Genomic DNA, 20,897 nt, shown 5'->3' with positions numbered 1-20,897 from the left:
TGAGAATCAGGCCTGGAAAGAGAAACAAGCCAGTCACTGGAAAACTGAGTTATGTTTTAAAGTGCCTATTCCAATATTTAAAGAGATACCTTTGATTGCAAGCACTGTTTCTCTTTTAAAGCAGGAGCTGAAATGAATGAGGTACATGACAGTTTTGGGTGGAATAATAAACCAGTAGGTATGTAGAGAGATCTTGTAGCTCCTTTGAGACTAACTGAAAGAAAGAAGTTGGCTGCATGAGCTTTCATAGACTTAAGTCTACTTCCTCAGATGCTTTTAAATAAACCAATAAATAAACTAATAGGCATATCTTGTGTGCAGTTCCCGACCAACTCTGAAACCTCCCTTGAAATATACTGTAAACAATCAAGTACCAATATAGGAAGGGGATCTTGTAGCACTTTTGAGACTAACAATGTAGAATAGAAGCACTCAAAGATTTTTATCCTTAGGACCCCCCTTTACATCTACCATTCAATGTAGTATAGGAATAAAAATATTATCTTTATTTGGTGTGCATATTTCCATTAGCACTTTCATGTCTATTCATATTTTAACATTTTATAAGGAAATAACACTATCCAAATTAGCAGTTTTATTTAAGTAAATTAAATATTCAACTCAATACATATGTACAGTTTATACATAAAACAAAGTTTGGGGGAAAGACGGATCAGGTTCTCCATGCTTTGTGCCTTTCTTGAGCAACTCTTGAGCCCCTCTGGGGTCCTGCCACACTGTTTGAGCACCATTAGTATAGATGATGTTAAGCTTTCCTGGACTTAAATCTACTTCCTCAGATGAGAACCACTAGTATAGAAGAAGTTGGAGCATAAGCTTTTATAGACTTAAATCTACTTCCTCAGATGCATGGAGTGAAATCTGTGAAAACATAGGCTAAACTTCTTTTGCTCAGTTAGTCTTAAAAGTGCTACAACAGATTTGGTCTACTTCTTCAGATGCATGAAGTGAAATGTATCTGAGGAAGTAGACCAAATCTGCTGTAGCACCTTTGAGACTAAGTGAGCAAAAGAAGTTTAGCCTAAGCTTTCACAGGCTTGGTCTACTTCCTCGGAGACATAGACTGAAATGCATCTGAGGAAGTAGATCAAGACTACTGTAGTGTCTCTGAGGCTACTTGAGCAAAAGAAGTTTAGCATTTCACAGTCTTGGTCTGCTTCCTCAGATGCATGGAGTGAAATGCACCTGAAGAAGTTGACCAAATCTACTGTAGCGCCTTTGAGACTAAATGAGCAAAAAAAGACTAGTATAGGCTTTCATAGACTTGGTCTATGGTAGACCTCAGTCTGCGAAAGTTTATGCTACAACATTTTTCACACATTTAATCTCAAAAGGTGCTACAAGATCCCTTCGCATATTGATTTTCCAGACTAACACGACTATGGTCCAAAACCCACTGCAGAAATAATCCAGTTTGAGACTGCTTTAACTGCCCTGGCTCAGTGCTAGGGAATCCTGGGAATTGTAGTTTGTTGTGGCACCAGAGCTGTCTGACAGAGAAGGCTAAATGACCTCACAAAACTACAATTCCCAGAATAACTAGCATTGAGTCAGGACCGTGAAAGTAGTGTCAAGCTAGATTATTTTTGCAGTGTGTTTTGGCACACGGACACAGGCAGCCACACTGTCTTTCCATACCCAGACCAGACGTTCTCCTTTTCCAGCACACATCCTACTGCAAAATGTAGGACCCTCACGAAGAACGTAGGCCATTACAAAATAAAGACACTAATATAGATATGAATCCAGACTTCTTAGTCACACCCAAAACAGAGGACTTTTTGAAATTCCACCTGGACCGAAGGGCTGAAATGTAGACCATGTCCTGGAAAAGGAGGACACCTGGGAACCCTGGGTAGAGAAAGACAAGTGTGGCTGCCTGAGTGCCAAAACACACTGCAGAAATAATCCATTTTGAGACAGCTTTAACTTTCCTGGCTCAGTGCTACAGATTGTAGTTTTGTGAGGCCATTTAGTCTTCTCTGTCAGAGAGTTCTAGTGCCACAACAAACTACAACTCCCAGGATTCCCTAGCACTGAGCCAGGGCTGTTAAAGTGGTCTTAAACTATTATTTCTGCAGTGCGGATTGGGCCTAAAGCTGGAAAGGGAGCTTCTTCCAGAGGAGTTTATCACACAGAGGAACTTGGGAGCTTATCCCGTGAATATCTCGGAAAAATTGTGTAATTACGCGAAACGATTTCACACGACGTTACACAAAACCCTTCATTAAAGTGGTCACAAAGAAGCATTAATACACATCTTTTTACTTTCGGGATTTCCGTGTCAATGCATTTCCAATATCACTTTATTTGTGTGATTGTATGTGAAGTGTGCTAATCATTCACACAGTTATTCGCCATTTTCACTTTCTTTGCAGGACGACAAACTGCAAACCCCAGGAACCCACAGCATTGGGCCATGGAAGTTAAAATGGCGTCGAAACTGATTTATTATTTCTTCAGTGTGGAAGCAGCCCAGGCTGCAGGAGGAGTTGGTTGGCCTTTCTTTGATCTGAGACCTTTGTGGAGTCTGTCAGTCTCTCTCTCATTTTTCCTTCACACAAACAGATAGACAAAACACACACACATTTGTGTTTGTCCTCACACTAGTCTGACCCACAGAGCAGGGCAAGCCCCACAGGTAAACTCTGGACCCAGAGATCGATTTACTTGGGAGTAAAAGATCCCCACTGAGTGATATTGGGCAAGAAGTCACACTCTTTCAGCCTCAGAAGATGGCAATGGCGAACCTCCCCTGAACAAATCTTGCCAAGAAAACCCCATGATCAGTTCGCCTTAGGGTCGCCGTAAGTCAGAAACAACATGAAGGCACACAATACACACTGAGTTTATCACACAAGGGAGCTTGGCAGTTTATCCCATGAATATAACAGAAAAATCGTGTAATTATGAAAACTGATTTCACACAATAGTGCATAAAACTCGCCATTAATGTGGTAATAAAGAAGCATTAACGTGCATCTTTTTACTTTTGAGATTTCAGCGACAATGCATTTCCAATATCACTTTAAACTGTGCAGTTGCCTGTGATAATCTTTCGTACAATTACTAACCATTTTAGCTTTATTTGCGGCATGCTTTAAATGCGCTTTAATCTCTCTTTAATGCTGAAATTAGCCCAATGTTATAAACTCCACACACACACACACACACACACACACTCTTTGAGTGAAATGTGACACACATACAGGGGCCCTGTCTTCCCTCCTTCCCCTGCCTCTCTTTCGTGTTGCTTATTAATTTCCCCCAGAAATTAGTGAGATCCTTAGCTGAGTAAGTATCAAAGGCATTAAGTATTCTCTCTGCTGTTGTTGTTGTTGTGTGCGTTCTAGTCATTTCTGACATATAGTGATCCTAAGTAAACCAGACTTATTATTTAATGGGCCTTACTTTTAGGTAAATATCTGTGCCAAGGTTTTATTTAAAGCCAACCATGGCTATATTTCCTCACCATGTGTTGACCTTTAAGTCTCTGGTTTCCTTTTTGATTCCATGGTTTGGTTATTTAATCTTTAAAGCATTGCTTTGATTAGTAGTATTATTGCTTTTAAACAATATATAGGCAGGCCTATTCAGCTAGTTTTTTAATCATGAATTTTAAAAAAGAATTTTATATTTAATTATTGTTCTACGTATTGTAATATAAATATTGCATAGATCTCTTAATGTGTGTATTTGATGCAGCTTAATATGTGCAGTTTATGTAATGATTGTCTTTTAACTATGTTGTAACTTGCCTCGAGCCGTGAGCAGAGACGGGTAAGAATTATTATTATTATTATTATTATTAATCTTGATATTTTAACATTTTTGTGGGCTTTGTTATTTTATGGACTGACTGGTTTCTCCACCCCTTTTAATTAATGTAAAACAGCCCCAATTGTATTTGCCAAACAGTATACGAATTTATATTGGTATACTGTCTGGCAAGTACACTATTCACACACACTATACACATATAGCCTATGGAGTTTCTCACACGGGGGAAATGCCTTACAAAAATGGGATTTAAAAGGTAGGGGAAAAACACAAAAGGGGGTTGTTTTTCACACATGTTGTTGTTAAACTTGAGTTAATCTGAACGGAAAGTAAACAAAAGCCGCTCCCTTTTACTTTCAGGATTTTCCAAAAGTAAAAAAGAAGCATTTTTCATTTACTTTCTCTCCACTTTCCGTTCAGGTTAGCATTAGTTTAACAATGATATGGTGTGAGCATCAACCTGCTTTTGAGGGTTTCCCCCCAATTTAAACCTCTGTTTTTGCACAGGAATTCCCCATGTGATAAATTCCTATATGTGTGTATATATACATATATGTGTGTATATGTCTATGTGTCTGTATAATGGGCTCTCCATATCCACATATTCTTTATCCATGGTTTCAAGCATCCATTGCTTGAAAATGTTTTTTAAAAACTATAAATCTGAAATAGCAAAACCTTGATTTTGCCATTTTATATAAGGGACACCGTTTTACTGTGCCATAGTATTTAATGGGAATTAAGTGTCTATGGATTTTAGTATCTACAAGAGATCCTGGAACCAAACCCTAGCGGATAATATGGGCCCACTGTATGTGTGTATATATATATATATATATATATTTAAGTAAATTGGTATACTGTCTGGCAAATATGATGAGAGTAGTTTTACATTAAACAAACAAACAAACAAACAAAAATCCAGTCAACAATATAACAAAACTCATCAAAATTTTAAAACATCAAGATGTTTAAAAGCAATATCACTGCTAATAAAACCAATACTTTAAGATTAAATGCTTGCTGGACTTTAAAAAAACCCCCTTAGCTTGTTGCTGTGTCTCCAAATCATTTTTGACTTGTGTGGCAACCCTAAGGCTATCATAGGATTTTCTTGGCAAGTTTCTTCAGAGGGGTTTTGCCATTGCCATCCTCTGAGGCTGAGAGGGTGTGACTTACCCAAGGCCACCCAGTGAGTTTTTATGCTTGAGTCTAGATTTGAACCCTGGTCCCCAAAGTCGTGTTCCAACACTCGAACCCCTATGCCATGGCACCAGCTTAGGACTTTATCCCACAGGGAAAATTGGGGGTTTAATCAATGATTGACCTGTAAAAAACATGCAGCCATTAAGATTTTCACACAAGTTGACATTAAAGTGCCATTATCCTGGGAATAAAATGGCAATAAACAGCAACAAATAATTCATGGGGAAATCCCGTGAATGATTTGTTGCTGTTTATTGCCTGGTTATTCCCTAGTTATTCCCGGGATAATGGCTCTTTAAGTGCGATGTGTGTGAAAATCTTTAATCATGATTGTGCAATTTTTATGGGTTAATTACTGTTTAAACCCCTGATTTTCCCCATGTGATAAAGTCCTTAGATATAATGAGGATTCAGTATTTTTAGTCTAGTTTTATCATGCAATTAAGGCTCCAGGAGTTTTGTTTAATGTTGACGAGTTTACTGCTGAAAAATGGAAAGGCTATGTTGTATCCTAAACTTTTTCCATTTACGGTATGTGACATATGTTCAGGGTGAATGGTTTTATATCCCTTTGGGCCTACTGTTGCTCTGGTGGATGATGGAGACCATGGACTAAACTTGCAGTAAGGTAAACCTTTTAAGCATTGCCAAAAATTAGAAGAAATACATTACCAAAAGACAGGATTTGTACAAAGATTACTTATGCCCATTTATATGTACAGATATAGTTTATGAAAGAGTTATTAAAATGTACAGTGGTCCCTCCACATTCTCTGGGGTTAGGGGCGAAGAAACCCCATGAATGTGGAAAAGCCGCAAATAAAAAACACTATTATTTTTACCTTAGAGAACACATCTCTAGGAATTTCCAGGTCCTCCAGTGCAACTCTATGGTCAAGATCTGCCAGAAATTGACCATAGAATTATGCTGGAGACCCCCAAATGTCTAGAGAAGTGTTTTCTCTAGGAACATCTAGGTTCTCCTGCACAACTCTATGGTCTTCTTCCAGCAGAGTTATGCTGGAGGACCTAAAGATTCCTAGAGATAACATATTAATCAAATCTGCAGATAATCAAATCCACAAACGTCAAGGCCGCAAGTGTGGAGAGCCAACTGTACTGATTGCAGTCCACAGATGTTTAGACAACAGTGTTGTATAGAGTTGCCCTATCAGATTATAGTGTTGTTCAGGTTCACTGGGGTCTCCTTCACTTTACACAGTTATATCACTGTGATTCAATTTTAACTGAGCCAGAGCTGTGTAGTGGTTTGAGTGTTGGACTTAACTCTGGAGACCAGGGTTCAATTCCCTGCTTGGCCATGGAAACCCACTAAACCTTGGGTGAGTCACACACTCTCATCCCCAGAAACCCCTGTTATATACCTTAGGGACATCACAAGTTGGAAACAACTTGAAGGCACACAACAACCACAACCACACCTACTTAAACTGCAACAGGAGTGCTGGGATTTGATTTAGGGTTTAGGAGGAGTATTCATAATTCTGTGCCAGAGGGCTCTAGTGCTTCACCAAACTACAGATCCTAGGATTCTGTAGGATGTGGCCAGTTAAAGTGGTATTGAAGAGCTGTAATTGTGTAGGGTGAGAGTGGCTGATTGGGTTCATGGATCAAAATATTGAGATTTGGGTATGGGAAATCGGAGAAGACTGATCTACAGAATGACTCCTTTTACTCTACAAGGAAAGGCCATTACAGAAAGTTTGGAATCATAGAATATTAGAAATGAAAGAGACCCCAAGGGCCACCCAGTCCAACCCCCTGCCATGCAGGAACACACAACTACACTCCTGAAAGATGCCCACCCAACCACTGTTTAAAGGCCTCCAAAGAAGGAGTCCCCCCCCCCCCCCCCCAGTCCATTCCACTGTCAAACAATTCTTCCAGTAAAAAGGTTCTTGCTAATGTTTAGGTGGAATCTGTTTCCCTGTAATTTGAATCCATTGGTTCTTGTCTCTGGAGCAACAGAAAACATGTGCCCTTAATCTTCTACATGACAACCCTCCAGATATTTAAAGATAGCTGTCATGTCACTTCTAAGTCTTCTCTTCTTGAAAGCTAAAAATGTCCAGCCCCCTAAGTTGTTGCTCATAATAAAATGTATATTTTACAGTCATGTTTTCCCCTCTTCTAGTTCACTCCTGTTGATTCTTCTGTCTGAGAGGGGAAGATACGAGGAGAAATAGGAGCTTATGCCCATCATGGCCACTCCTGTATCAGTTGCAGATTTGAAAGAAGAAGCCCGCTGTCCTCTTTGCAAGTCCTATTTGACAGATCCAGTGCTGATGGACTGTGGTCACAATTTCTGCCGGGGATGCATCTCTGACTATTACGTCTCCTGGACAGAAGAAAAGGGACCTTTGCAATGTCCGGTTTGCCGTGAGCCGATCCAGGAAGGGAAACTCCGATCAAATGAGCAGCTGGGCAGCATGGTAGAAAAGCTCAGACAAATTTCACCCTTAAAATTAGAAAAGGACTGTCTGTGTACAAAACACAACGAAAAGCTAAACCTGTTCTGCGAGAATGATGAGGAACTAGTGTGTGTGATTTGTGAACGATCTCCAGAACATGAATCACACACTGTGCATCTTGCAGAAGATGTAGTCGAAAAATACAAGGTAAGAAAACCATCTAGAATGTTCGTAATGGAATATTTACATTTTCTGTAGGATATTTCTATGAGGATGATGATGATGATGATGATGATGATGATGATGATAAATTTCATTATTTAGGTGTGGTACAACATATTAAAATACAAAACACATAGACACATAGTTAAAATACAACACCATAAAATCGTTAAAATACACTCATAAGAGTACATTCCTGAAGAGATATATCTTTAATGCTGTTTTAAGTAGTATTCAGCATTTTCAGCTGCCCTAACTCCTCTGGCAGCTCATTCTGGGGGCAGCAGACAAAAAACGTCCTCTGAGAAACCGTTGCCAGTCTAGACCTGACAGGTTTGAGCAAACATTTCCCAGAGAAGGATAATTCCCTCATTTCATCTTAATCTGGGAACAGCCTGTTTAGGAAATTTTTTTGTCCTGGTTTCCTAACAGGAAAAGATGTTCTCCCTGGGTGTATGTTGACATGACAACCTGTGATGCACTGTGGTTCATACAGTACCTAATATATAATACCTTCTGTCATCACCAGGGGCCATCCTTATGTCTCAGGTTTTGGCCAGGGTTGATCTTGAACTGGCAACCCTAATGTATTGTTATTTATTCATTTATGATTTTATGCACATTTTAAAATTGTTTTTAAATTGACTTATAAATTCTACATACATTGTGAGCTGCCTGGTAGATTTTTAAAAATAGCATGCGTATGCCATTTGAAGAATAACGAATTAAACCTGTAAAAATATATATATATGCTGGAATTAAGATGTTTTTGGTCCACTTTACAACCAAACTTCAGGTGCAGATGTATCGCCGCTTAGCGACACTGAAGGAGACGAAAGACAAAATAAAGACGATGCCGGCAGATGCAGAAAAGGAAACATTAGACTTGATTGTAAGTCTTCCTTTTACTCAGATGAGCAGAAGTAAGGGTCTTATTGCACAAGAAAACAAAGCCGAAACAGAGCTGGAAAATAGCAGCTTTCTCCATGTCTTTCCACATGATATTGTAATGCTTAAGTTATCTTCCCATGGGATACAGTTGTAAAGGCACATATTTTCTTTAGCTGGAAAAATCTATTTGATAAAAGACATGCTTTTATAACCTTCTCCCATGGGAAGAGAAATTAAGCACTATGATGTCATGTGGTAAGGAATGGAGAAAGCTGCACTCTCTGACTCTGTTTCTGCTTTGTTTTCCTTATGACAGAAAAGCTTTATTCAGAAACTATAGATATTTACCACAGATGTGTGTTATCAAGACTGAGAGTCTAGCATTAATACAATACAATTAAAACATCATAATTCAATTTTGAGCGACCTAACTTCCTATTTACCCATAACTCACCCCAAATGGATTCTTTTTCTCTGTTTTCCCTTGGTTGTCCCTCCTTTCACCTCATACCATCCATTCTCATGGGACTGATTGTGAATCTCCAGGGATAATCTTTTTACCACCTGTTTGTTAACCACCACAGCAATGCGGGTAACAGCCCTACTAATTGTCTTATGACTACATATCCCATTATCCCTACCCGTATTACATAATATATTATGAGGAAACAAAGCAATGATAGCAGTATGACCTTATTCATCATGGCAGGCAAACTGAAAGACATATGTGATCCTATGAACTTATTTGGAATGGAAAGCTTTAGTGAAAAGCCACACAAGAGTGGGCCCTTCTAAAGGCGCTTCCAGGTGGAGCTCTTATGTTCATGTCATCACATGGCCTTATTCATGGAATGATGTCTGTGTCCTCAGATGTTGTTATTGTTGTTGTCTTCAGTTTGTCTTTAATTCTCCCTTCCTCCTCCTATTATTCTCTTAGAGCCTTTTCACATGAGAAAACAAAACAGAAATGGAGCTGCAGAGTAGCAGCTTTGATGTTAGTAGTGCTTTAGTTTTCTTCCCATGGGAGAAAGTTGTAAAATTAATTAATAATAATAATTTGTTTTATTTATATACCGCTATTCCAAAGATCATAGCGGTGAACAGCAAGTAAGCTAATTAGCAAGTAAGCTAATTTGCCCCCAACAGTCTGGGTACTCATTTTAGCGACCTCGGAAGGATGCAAGCCTGAGTCGAGCTTGGGCCCTTTTGCTGGTCTTGAACTCGCAACCTTGTGGTTTTGAGTGAATGGCTGCAGTACAGGCATTTAACCACTGCGCCACTAGGGCATGTCTTTTGTCAGGATTTTTCCAGTGCTATTGTCTGCTTCTGTTTTGACTTTGTTTTCTTGTGCAATAAGGTAATAAGAGTAAAAACACACAAACCACACTATGGTGATAATGATATGGAGAAAAAATATTCAGGATTTACTGGCAGTTGATTTGATCTGTGATAGGTCAGACATGTCCATATTGCTGTTACATTTATGACCTGCCTTTCCCCCAAGAAGTATATATATGCCCCCTGCCCTTTTCTCCCACATCACAACAGAAGATTAGGCTTAGGAGTTTATCATATGTGGGGAAAACCGGGGGTTTAAATGGGCATTATGAAGCAATAATTGCATGATTGTGGTGAAGTTTTTCACACACATCAGACATCACAATTAAAGATGACGTATCTCAGGAATAACTAGGGAATAACCAGCAACAAATCATTCATGAGATTTCCCTGTGAATGATTTGTTGCTGGTTATTCCCAGGTTATTCCCGGGATAAGTCATCTTTAATCGCGATGGTGTGTGAAAATCTTTACTGTGATCACGCAACTATCACTGGATAATGCCCATTAAAATCCGCGATTTCCCCCATGTGATAAAGTCCTTAGTGGACTGCAGTCATTCAGTAAGCTTCATAATCCAGGGGTGATTGGAATCAGATCTCCGAAATACCATATTCTAACCATTACAAGTTGGCTTATTTCCTTCATTGAAATCCTCACATAACTTCCCTATTCCTGTTGCTGCCCTACTTTCTCAATTCCTTTTTGCAGAAAATACTGAAAAGACAAAACAATCTCCAGTTAACACAAAATAGTTAAAAGCCAGAAAGATCCCTTCTTCTAGAACTCATATATAACTGCTCCAGTTGATGTTGCAAAGACTCATTATGGTTGGAAAACATACATTTTTGGATTTTGGATAACTTTTTTTGATTCTTCAGTGAATATAATCAGTGTCATGCTGGCTGTCCTGGAGTTGTAATTCAAAACAGTAAGTTCCTGTTTTATATACATTCACATTTTTTTTTTTTAAAAAAATCTTAATTGCAGAAGAGAATAGAAACAGAGAAGGACAAGACTGTAACTGACTTCAAAAACCTACACGCATTTCTGGATGAGCAACAGAAATTTCTGGTGACTCAGATGCAAGAGCTGCAGAAGCAGATGGCCAGAAAAAGAAGACAGTATCTGGGCAGCCTCTCAGAAGAGGTTTCCTCCCAGAAAGGTTTAATTAAGGAAATGGAGGAGAGCTGTAAGAAGCCAGCTATTGAATTCCTTATGGTAAGATGGTGGTGGAAATGGCCCAGCCTCCTCTCAAAGGGATGAATGGCTATGAATCTAGGAATGGTCCCTTCACCTATATGAGAAGTAAAGGAGACCAATAAATGTTGCTGATAGCCAGGTTTGTTGTGATCTCAGGCCCTGTTTGCACCCATGCAGGGCAACCTGCAGTATCCTTGCCACATCCCTGCCCCATTGCAAAACTCTGTTTTTACTCCAGACAACTGATCGAACGCATGTCCCACCGAGCCTCCCATAGCACCCACTGCAGATCACTTTACTGTGAGGTCAGAACAAAGCCTCCAGCGACAGTCACATGGGTACCTCATTCTGACCTCAGAGTGGCAGCAGTGGCAGACATGGAGGGTGGCTCAGTGGGAGCTGCCTGGCGCCAGAACATAGGGCTCTAGATCTTTTGGAAAGATCCAGAGCAAACAGGGATTTTTCAAAATCCAGGGTAAGAAGGGTAAAATCTGGTTCTGGTAATGAACAGCCTGTCTGTTGTCACACCAGATCTAGGCTTTGGGCTGTGCATTGTCCAGTCTGCTTTCCAAGGTAATGGGAAGAGGCTGTTTTCTTTGGCCCATGCAAACAAGGCCTAAGAAAACAATCCTATACAAGTCTCTTTAGAAATAAATTCCACTGACTTAAATGGGATGTGCTCAAATAACTGTGTCTAGTAGGGGTGGAAATCATATGACCTGCTGGTCACACATCACCCAAGGCTGTTTCAGTGGCCCCATCATGCCCATTGCACCTCCTTGAGCAAAATTAAATAAAATAAAACAGAAATAATGCATACAGGAGAATTCCATCTCCAGTACTTTCTAGTTGGCACAGTTGTCTTCTGAACATTATTTAAAACATTAATTTACAAAAGTTAAAAAGAATTAAATATCAATATTATTAAAAACAAGATTAAGACAGCTAAAATGTAAATATATATTTAAAATGGACTTACAATAAAATATTCAAAATATAGCACACTGCTTATACACACACTACAGCTCATCATGGAGGGTGAGATGGTAAATGGGAACTGGAGACTTCAGTCTTTTATTTATTTGAGGTTGCGCAAAAATGGTGCTGTAGGAAAGGTATGCTCACTCCATGTTTTCAAAGAGGCGTATCTGTGGATGTACAAGATATATCTAGGTATCTGTTTGTTTGACTTATGAGTTTATATAGGTAGCATAGGCTCGCTACAGACCGTCCTTAAAAGATGGTCTGGTGGGCGGTGCCGTTTGGGCCGCTGGCAAGCCGTAGCAGATATACCGCGTGGCTTGGCGGCGGCAAGAAAAATAAGCCGCAAAAAGCGGCTTATTTTTGCAGTGTCAGTGACGCCGCAGTGCACCATTGGCGCACTCGCAACGTGACCTGGTGCCGCAACGTGTGGACGCTAGGTGTCCTTTACATCAAAATGGCAGCGCCTGTGTAAACAGGGGGCTGCCATTTTGTACGTACTCCATACGTACTAGGGTTGCGGGCGTCTAAAAGAACCAAAATGAGACCAAATTTACCCTCAGTTTCAGAACATATGCTCTGCAATAGTTTAAGTTATAAATGTTAGGTAGACAGTCAGTGTAGTATAGTAGTTTGAGCATTGGACTTTGTCTCTGGAGACCAGGGTTTGGAAACCCACTGGGTGACCTTGGGCAAGTCACACTCACTCAGCCTCTGGGGATGACAGTGGCAAACCCTCTCTGAAGGACCTTGCCAAGAAAACCTGATGATAGGTTCACCTTAGGGTTGCCCTAAGTCGGAAACAACATGAAGGCACATAACAACAACAATGTTCGGTAGACGAACAGTATAGTTAATTACTGTTCAGGATATGAAGGGACTTAACAACAGCCTGTGGCAGGAGGTGAATTCCTTCCTCTCTTTCTCTCTTTTCCCTCTAGGATTTCAAAAAGAATTTGCAGAGGTAAGTAGATTCTATTCCGTTCTCCTCATGACAGAATATTGTAGTTTTTCTCAACAATGACTTGGTAGACTTGGTGCCATTCAGACTACCTTTTAGCCCGACTCCCAAACTGGATTAAAAGTGGGATGTTCCCACTGATGTCAGTTTTTGCACACCCGGATGGGGGGTTTGCACACCCAATCCAGAGCAAATCCCCCTCAGCGCAGGTTTTTTGAAACCGTGGTTTTCCCTGTTTCTTTTTGTAAGCGTTCCCAGGGAGTCTGTGATTGTGTCCTGGTTGTTCTGACGCTTGCCTCAATATTGGATATTTGCTGTTTTAACTTGTTTCTTATGATGTTTTTAATTTGTTGTTTTAACTTTTAGATTGTGCGCCATAGGGAGGCTTTTTATATATTTTGATTTTACTTGGTTTTGTACAGCGCCGTGTAGACTTACGGCGCTTTATAAACAAATCTAATAATAATAATAATAATAATAATAATAATAATAACAACAACTGGTGTAAGTGAATGTGAACTTGGCCCTGAACATGATTGATTCAGGTTCAGGGGAGGGATCAAGGTCAGAGGGTGGGCCGTGGGCGGCATATGAAAAACCCACAAAAACCCACAAAAATAAATGTATAGTTTGTTGTTGGTATTTTAGAAGATTTTAGTCATTGTCAAGAGCAGCAGTCTTCTGTTGCCTCTCTTCATTTCTCTGGGGATATTTAGAAATGTATGACACATAATGTACATTGTACATTTTCTGTTCCATTGCACGTGGTAGCAAATGTAACAGAAGAGCAAAGAAATTTAATCTGTGGATTATTTGATGTTGCATGACTTATTTATCTTTCATAAAATGTGACTAGGAAGATGCAAAGAGACAAGCAATTGCCTGACCCTGGAATGCTTAATTTTGAGGTCCTAGAAGTGAATGAGATAACATCTCATGCCAAAACCATCTCCGCATTTGCTTTTTTGATGTTTGTTTTCTTTCTCTTCATCTTTTACTTCTCTCTTTAAAAATTCTGCTTTGGTGGGTTAACATTGACTTTCTTTGTATCAGGTGTGACACAGCATTTCAGGATCTAGCCAGTTTTCCTTTTGCGCTGAAGTGGAAACTTAGCGATTTCTGTGATACAAATCTTTTGCTAGAGAACATTGCAGAGCAATACAAAGGTAATGATGAATCAGTGCAAAGAGTTGATAATGAACATTACATGTGTATTTGAATCATAGCACATAGATTGTAAAAAAACATTTTTAACGTTATTTTTTAACTTCTACTCACTCAGGCACTCAAATAATATATTAGTGGAATATTCTCATAATCCTATGTATGTATTTGATACCGATGCCAACAAATGGGGTATTTTGATCAGTTTATATAAATTCTCTTGCTTGAATTATCTTCTCACAATGTGGCCAAAGTATGACAGCCTCGTTTAATCATTTTAGGTTCTAAGGAGATTTAAGGTTTGATCTTTTCTAGGGCCCATTTATTTAGGTTTTTTTGGTGTCCATGGTATTCTCAGCACTCTTCTCCAGCATCACATCTCAGATGAATTTATTTTCCTTTTATCCATTTTCTTAATTGTCCAGCTCTTGCATCCATATATAGTAATGGAGAATACCATTGCTTGTATGGTTCTAACTTTTGTGCTTAGTTGTATATCTTTGCTCTTTAGGACCTTCTCTAATTCTTTCATAGCTGCCCTCTTCATTCTTTAGTCTTCTTCTGATATCTTGACTGCATCTATGGTTGATCCATGGTATTAGAACTCTTTTACTATTCTGTTTCCTCATTGTCTAGGTTGACCTTATGAAGATGGTCATTATTTTTGTAATTATAAGATTTATGATGTTTAATCTCACTTCCCTTTTTCTTTCCCAGAAACTCTGGTATCTGGACTTCTGCTGCAAGAAGGTAACTGCTGGAAGCTGATGAATTCTTAACAAATTCTCAGAGGATGTGGGTTTGTTTTAAAGTTGCTGATATATTTCATCAAGGTTCCACTGTTCCATTTGGGTTGTGAAGCCATCAGTGTGTTAACGTGTGAGAATGATAATGAATCTATTAATCTATTATATATTTTTGAATGGTTTTAAACCTGACCTGACATATCACTACCAGTCTGGACCAGACCAGAGAGACTGATCTGATCCAGTGTCACCTGCTGCTGTGCTAACATCATGGTACAGGTATTTATCAGAAGGTAAATTCAGGCTTAATTTGCAAGTCCAGTTAAGAACATATCTCTGAAGAAATCTTGTGGTAGGAGGGGAAACAAAGGGGAAAATGAGAGGGGGTTCTCCCACTTAAGATCTAGTTTGACCCATGTACTCTGTGAAATGGTGCTACTATTTTGTTAACAAAATATTTCCTTCTCTCTCCCTTCCCACTCCAACAGAAAACATCACTCTGGACCCAGACACAGCTCATCCCCAACTCATTCTATCTGAAAACGATACAAGTGTAAGAATGGGTGAATCTTATAAAAATTTACCCAAAAATCCTGAGAGGTTTGACGTGTGGCCTTTCGTTCTAGGATGCGAGGGATTCACAGGAGGCCGGCATTTCTGGGAAGTGTCTGTGGGAATTGAAGAAGCCTGGGGCATAGGAGTTGCCAGAAACTCTGTGAGGAGAAAGGGCGATATAGACTTCAGTCCTGAGGGGGGTTTCTGGGCTGTGGGGAGGTGGGAAGGTATCTATACAGCCTACAATCCCCCCTTTTATAATCTTCTGACCTTGCATGGAGAGCCTAAAAGGATACGAGTGCTCCTGAACTATGATGGTGGATGGGTGACCTTCTTTGATGCTGATACAGGAGACTCTATATATTCATATTCTGCATCTTCATTCTCTGGAGAGACCATTTTCCCTTTCTTTTATATCTTTGGAAACGCCCAACTCAGCTTGACTGCCCCGACAGTTAACTCTGTAGCTCCTGTTGATGTTAATTAATTGGTCAGATTGACTAATAGGAACAGGAAAAAGAAACATTGGTCTGAGATCCTTTTTACAACTGTACAACAGGCTGCAAGTAAAAAACAACAGCAGATAGACTAAAACAGATTATTCCTTTTTGTCTGCTGCTTTAGACTTCCCATTACAGTTCATTTCATTTCATTATTGGTCATATATAATATCTGTTCTCAGAACAAAGGCAGAATTCTGAAACTGATGCTACAGTGTCCATTGGAGTTTGTTTGCATGATAATCAGATGTCCATATTTTCATTCATTAGAGCAAGCCAGGGGATGGTTTCGAATGTTAGAGCTATATATGGAGGGTGGGATCCTCTTAGCAGTTATGTGGTAATCCCTAATGGTTCCAGAATGTGTTCATAGGAAGTCTGGAGGTTGTTTGTTACTTGTGTCATTGAGATGACTTGGGATACCTTGGCCATGCAGGCCTCAAACCCCAAATTAGCCAGCTAGTCTCTTTTCCTTGCAGCAGATCTTGTTTCACCTTGGTAACCAGAGAGAATGTGCTCTTACCGTGATCTTCTCTGTCGCCAGCCAGAGGTGCAGACATGATCTCCTGATTTTATCCTGTATTCAAGACCAAATGCAGCTGAGTCTCTTTCGTTCACCATAGTTCATCCCTTTAAACTAACCTTTAGATACTTAGAAAGCGTCAAGAAGTCTCCTAGTTTCCCAGATGTCTCTGAGGGCTACTGTAGAATCACACGGTGCTCTTTTCCGTATGCTTTCAAAGTCACCCTGCTGGCCTCACTTCATATTTTTTCTAGTTCTAGAGGAAGAGAAGGAGCTGTCCTTGGGAAAAAATGTACTTGGGAGTGATAAGCCGTCACAGTGCATTTATGGATCTTTCAAGGAATAAAAAATCTTTGCCACTGCTCAGCACTAGCACTTCAAATACCTTCACTGATCAGCTGCAGAGCCAGCAGTGGGTGTGAGACCTGGCAACCGCAAATTGTGGCTTGACTACTAGGACCAGTCAAACCTCTTGAGCTTAACCTAGGTTTTGAGTTCCTTTTTCCTTTCTTTCTTCATCCTTAACACCCCCAAGTTGTTAATATGCAAAACAAGCAAAAAACCAATCCTATAAACCCAAAAGCAAAAAACACACATTCATTGCTCCTGGTCTGGAAGCTCAAGGCACCATAATCTCTACAGTTAAAGAGACATGTTTGCTTGCAGGAAATGAGGATTGTCCAGAGGGAGGTCCAAAACACACTGCAGAAATAATCCAGTTTAAGACCGTTTTAACTCTCCAGACTCAGTGCCAGGGAAATCTGGGAACTGTAGTTTTTGTGAGACATTTAGCCGCCTCTGTCAGAGAGCTCTGGTGCCACAAGAAACTATAGTTCCCAGAATTCCGTAGCACTGAGCCAAGCCAGTTAAAGTGGTCTCAAAGTGGATTGTTTCTGTAGTGTATTTTGGCCTGGAGTTACAGTGGGAGAAGATAATCCCAAGGGGGGGGGCATTGAAGGTACCGAGCCCAAAGAAATGTCTACTCCACAAGGATGGGAGACTGTCACTGTATTTCTGCTGTTATTCTGTAAGATGATTTGTTGTTGTCATTCCTTCAGCTCCAGTTGCTCATTGTTCAAACTGTCTTTATGTGCAACACAGCTAAGAAATGCCTTGAATTAATAAAATAGAGACTACTTTTCTCTTATGTATGTCCCAGTGGGAACTCTGTGGCTCGCCAAATGTTGTTGGATTGCAACTCCCAGCATTCCTCACCTATGGCTAAGGCTCCTGGAAATTGCTATCCAAAAATGTGTGGAGGGCCATATGAATCTCTTCCCTGATGTATCTGGATATTTTAAAACATGTGTGCAGATGTATTGTTGTATTAAAGGCTGCTGTTACTGTTACTTGTGTGTCTCTCTTCACCATCGCGATATTGTACTTAGAGGTATACCTTTATAATTAAGTAGAGCTGTTCTTGGGCATTATTTCGTTAACAGAAAATGTGGTACCAGAGGCAGAAATAACATGGGGAAAAAAAGTTTTTCAATACACAAAAAAGAAGAGTAGTACAACATATTGCAGCAAACTCCTGGGATTTATAGTTTAGTGTGGCACCAGTGTTCTGGGGCAGAGAAGGCTAAAGACCTTGTGAAACTACAAATCTCAGGACTCCATAGGAAGGAGCCACAACATCTAAAGTGGTGTCAAACTGCATTATTTCTACAGTATAGATGCGCTTGCTGTCAAAACTCATACAGGAGTTTATCCCGTGGGACAAATCCCATGCAGAAACTAAATTTAAACATTTGCGGGTTGTTTTTCAGACAATGTTCAGGGTTAACCTGAACAGAAAGTTGAAAAAAACCCCACACTTGCAGGATGTTTTTCAGACAACATTTGTGTGAAAGAGAAATAACGTGAAAATAACCCGGACGCAAAGTCGTCAAAACCAATTCCTTTTTACTTTTGCTAAATTCTGAAAGTACAAAGGCCCTTTCCATTAGGATTATTTTCACGTTATTTCTCTTTCACGCCAACACATCTGACAAACAATACCTAGATTTTAAAATCTTGTTTCTGCACAGCAGTTTACCAATTTGTCTTCCGTGTGATAAAACTCCTTTGTGACAGTGTGTTCCAGTGAAATCTTCTATGTGTGTGCCCCAAAGCTTGGGAAAGTTTACCTTTTTTTGGACGACAGTTCCCACAATCCCCCAACCAGGATGGCCAGTTGTATTTAGGGGTTGTTAAGACGGAAAGCTAGTGTGGTGTAGCATTGCAGTGTATTGTTCTAGTAGTGTAGTTTGAGCAGTGGACTACAACTCTGGAGACCAGGGTTCGAGTCCTTGCTCGGGCTTGAAACCCACTGGGTAACTTGGGCAAGTCACACTCTCTCAGCCTCAAGGAAAGGCAATGGCAAAGCTCCTCTGAACAAATCTTGCCAAGAAGACGCCATGACAGGGTTGCCTTACGGCCACCATAAGTCAGACACAGCTTGAAGGCACACAGCAACAACAACAACAACAAGAAGACTGAAAACTGGAGAAGGTTCCTGGACCTTTAAGGACTGACTGTGCAGAAAAGAAAATTTTAGCAGCTGTGGCAAGCAGCACCTGTTGATAGTCCTTGATTTCACCAGACAACTATAGTTGGATTCCAAAAAAGTAACTTCAAATGTGTCCTTCAGAGGCAAGCCCCACTGAGCAGAAGAAAAGGTGCAGCTTAAAAAGCAATTAGCACTGCAGAATTAATGCAGTTTGAGACCGCTTTAATTGCTGTGGGTCAATGCTATGGGATCCTGGGATCTGTAGTTCTGAGAGATATTTAGCCTTCTTTGTCAGAGGACTCTGAAACTCTGGGATATGGCTTTAACTGCCATGGCTCCATCCTATGGAATCCTGCGATTTATAGTTTTGAGAGAAATGTAGACTTTGATAATCTGTAACACTGTTTTTAATACCTGGGCTCTGTGACAGAAAAGGCTTAATCTCTCTCGAAACTACAAATCCTAGGATCCCATAGCAAAAAGCCATGGCAGTTCAAGCAGTGTCCCAGAGCTCTGTGACAGGGAAGGCTAAATCTCTTACAGAACTACAAATCCCAGGATCTCATAGCATGGAGCCATGGCAGTTAAAGCCCTGTCCGAGAGCTATCTTTATAATATAAGACATTTTAAAGTCTCTTTAAAACTGTGGAAGTATTGTAATTTGTAAACAGACATGACAAACGAGATGACTAAATTTAGCCCTTTTTGTTTTGTGTTTATTAAACGTACGACAAATAAAATTATTATTACTTAGGTAAGTCATTGTAAACTCATAGGACTGAGTTTACAAAACCACCCGCCATTTTATAGAGGGATGGAGAGAGACACTCCAGAAGAGGAAGCTTCAAAAAGCCACCTGAACTCTAGGGGCGCCCTTATTATTATCCTGAACTCTTTGAGTCTACTCAGCTCACAATGAAAAGGAGGAGGAGCAATGGAGTCCTTTAGGGCGTTCCCAAAGCCACGGATTGGCCGAAGATGCAGCAGTAGCCCCGCCTCCTTCTGTTTAGTTTTGCATAATCAGCATGTGACCCTATAAATAGATGCGGTGCATGAGTTCATTGCCTGCCTAATGGTTTTTAGCGGTTGGTGCATGGTGTTTTTAAATTTTAGGTCTCTTTCTCTTGGTTCTCTCAGGTTGGGGCTTTTGGCGGGGCTTATAGTCAGGTGAGGGGAATAAAGCCTGGCTGAGGACTTTCCCCTGGTCATATTCCGGCTTCATTCCCACTTACAGATAAATTGGCGTGCAGTTCGAATCGATGGATCGATTCGACACCGGATCGTGGTTTAAATGACATTTGCCCCGATCATGTTTTCTGTGTCATTTTCTGGCATCAAAATAACCCACTTGTGGTTCGCATTCATGAATGAAATCTATTCAGAACGATTTGGCTCCAGCAACCCGAGGGCAAATTTAAATCGCGTTGAATCGATTTGGTGAAAAGAGACGCGGGGGGGGGGGGAAATCAGGATCATAAAGACGCAGGTTAAATGGGTCTGGCGCAGGGTCCCCCCCCTCACCAAATCCCTTCAGCAAATTGATTTGAACTGGTTTGAGCTGAATTGCAATCTGGTAAAGGTAGTATGAATCAGGCCTCAGAAAACTACATTTCCCAGAATTCCCTAGCACTGAGCCAGGGCAGTTCAAGGGATACTAGCCACAGATGCTGGCGAAACATCAGGAATAAACTCTTATAGAACATGGCCACATAGCCTGAAAAACCCACAAAAAATAGTCTCAAATCTGTATTTCTAAAGTGTGTTTTGGATGGCTCTGGAGAGCAGGGTTCTTTTCAATTTCCCTGTCAGTCTATAGCTCCCAGAATCTTCTAGAACAGTGGTCCCCCAAAGTGTGCTCTTTAAGGGATTTTTTTTGGACCCCA

At 40.2% G+C, this 20,897-nt stretch overlaps 2 protein-coding genes across 11 annotated transcripts in view; both read left to right on the top strand.

Moving 5' to 3' along the window:
* The first annotated feature begins 2,047 nt into the window (after nucleotides 1–2,047).
* Nucleotides 2,048–17,636, top strand: LOC149320896 (E3 ubiquitin-protein ligase TRIM10-like). Of its 10 annotated transcripts, none has more exons than XM_089505328.1 (9): nucleotides 2,050–2,202; nucleotides 2,400–2,512; nucleotides 7,163–7,646; nucleotides 8,458–8,553; nucleotides 10,881–11,111; nucleotides 13,016–13,038; nucleotides 14,089–14,201; nucleotides 14,917–14,949; nucleotides 15,434–17,636. In XM_089505328.1, exons 3-9 carry the CDS (start codon nucleotides 7,221–7,223, stop codon nucleotides 15,985–15,987), a joined length of 1,476 nt encoding a protein of 491 aa, XP_089361454.1. In that variant the 5' UTR covers nucleotides 2,050–2,202; nucleotides 2,400–2,512; nucleotides 7,163–7,220; the 3' UTR covers nucleotides 15,988–17,636. The 10 variants fall into 10 exon arrangements, with proteins under 10 accessions (XP_089361477.1, XP_089361454.1, XP_089361450.1 ...); XM_089505324.1 differs by having other exon boundaries at nucleotides 2,400–2,516; XM_089505323.1 differs by having other exon boundaries at nucleotides 2,400–2,553.
* Nucleotides 17,637–20,095: 2,459 nt separating this feature from the next.
* LOC149320894 (uncharacterized) overlaps nucleotides 20,096–20,897 on the top strand; it is a 63,582-nt gene continuing 62,780 nt past the window's right edge. Inside the window, exon 1 of the mRNA XM_089529782.1 lies at nucleotides 20,096–20,181. The gene's annotated coding sequence lies outside the window, so the exon portion shown is untranslated. The remainder of the gene's footprint in view (nucleotides 20,182–20,897) is intronic.

Source organism: Sceloporus occidentalis, unplaced genomic scaffold, assembly GCF_023333645.1.
Source record: "Sceloporus occidentalis isolate IW3139 unplaced genomic scaffold, rSceOcc1.0.p SCAF_1, whole genome shotgun sequence".
Lineage (NCBI taxonomy): Eukaryota > Metazoa > Chordata > Lepidosauria > Squamata > Phrynosomatidae > Sceloporus > Sceloporus occidentalis.
This window is presented reverse-complemented; position numbering and strand designations above follow the sequence as displayed.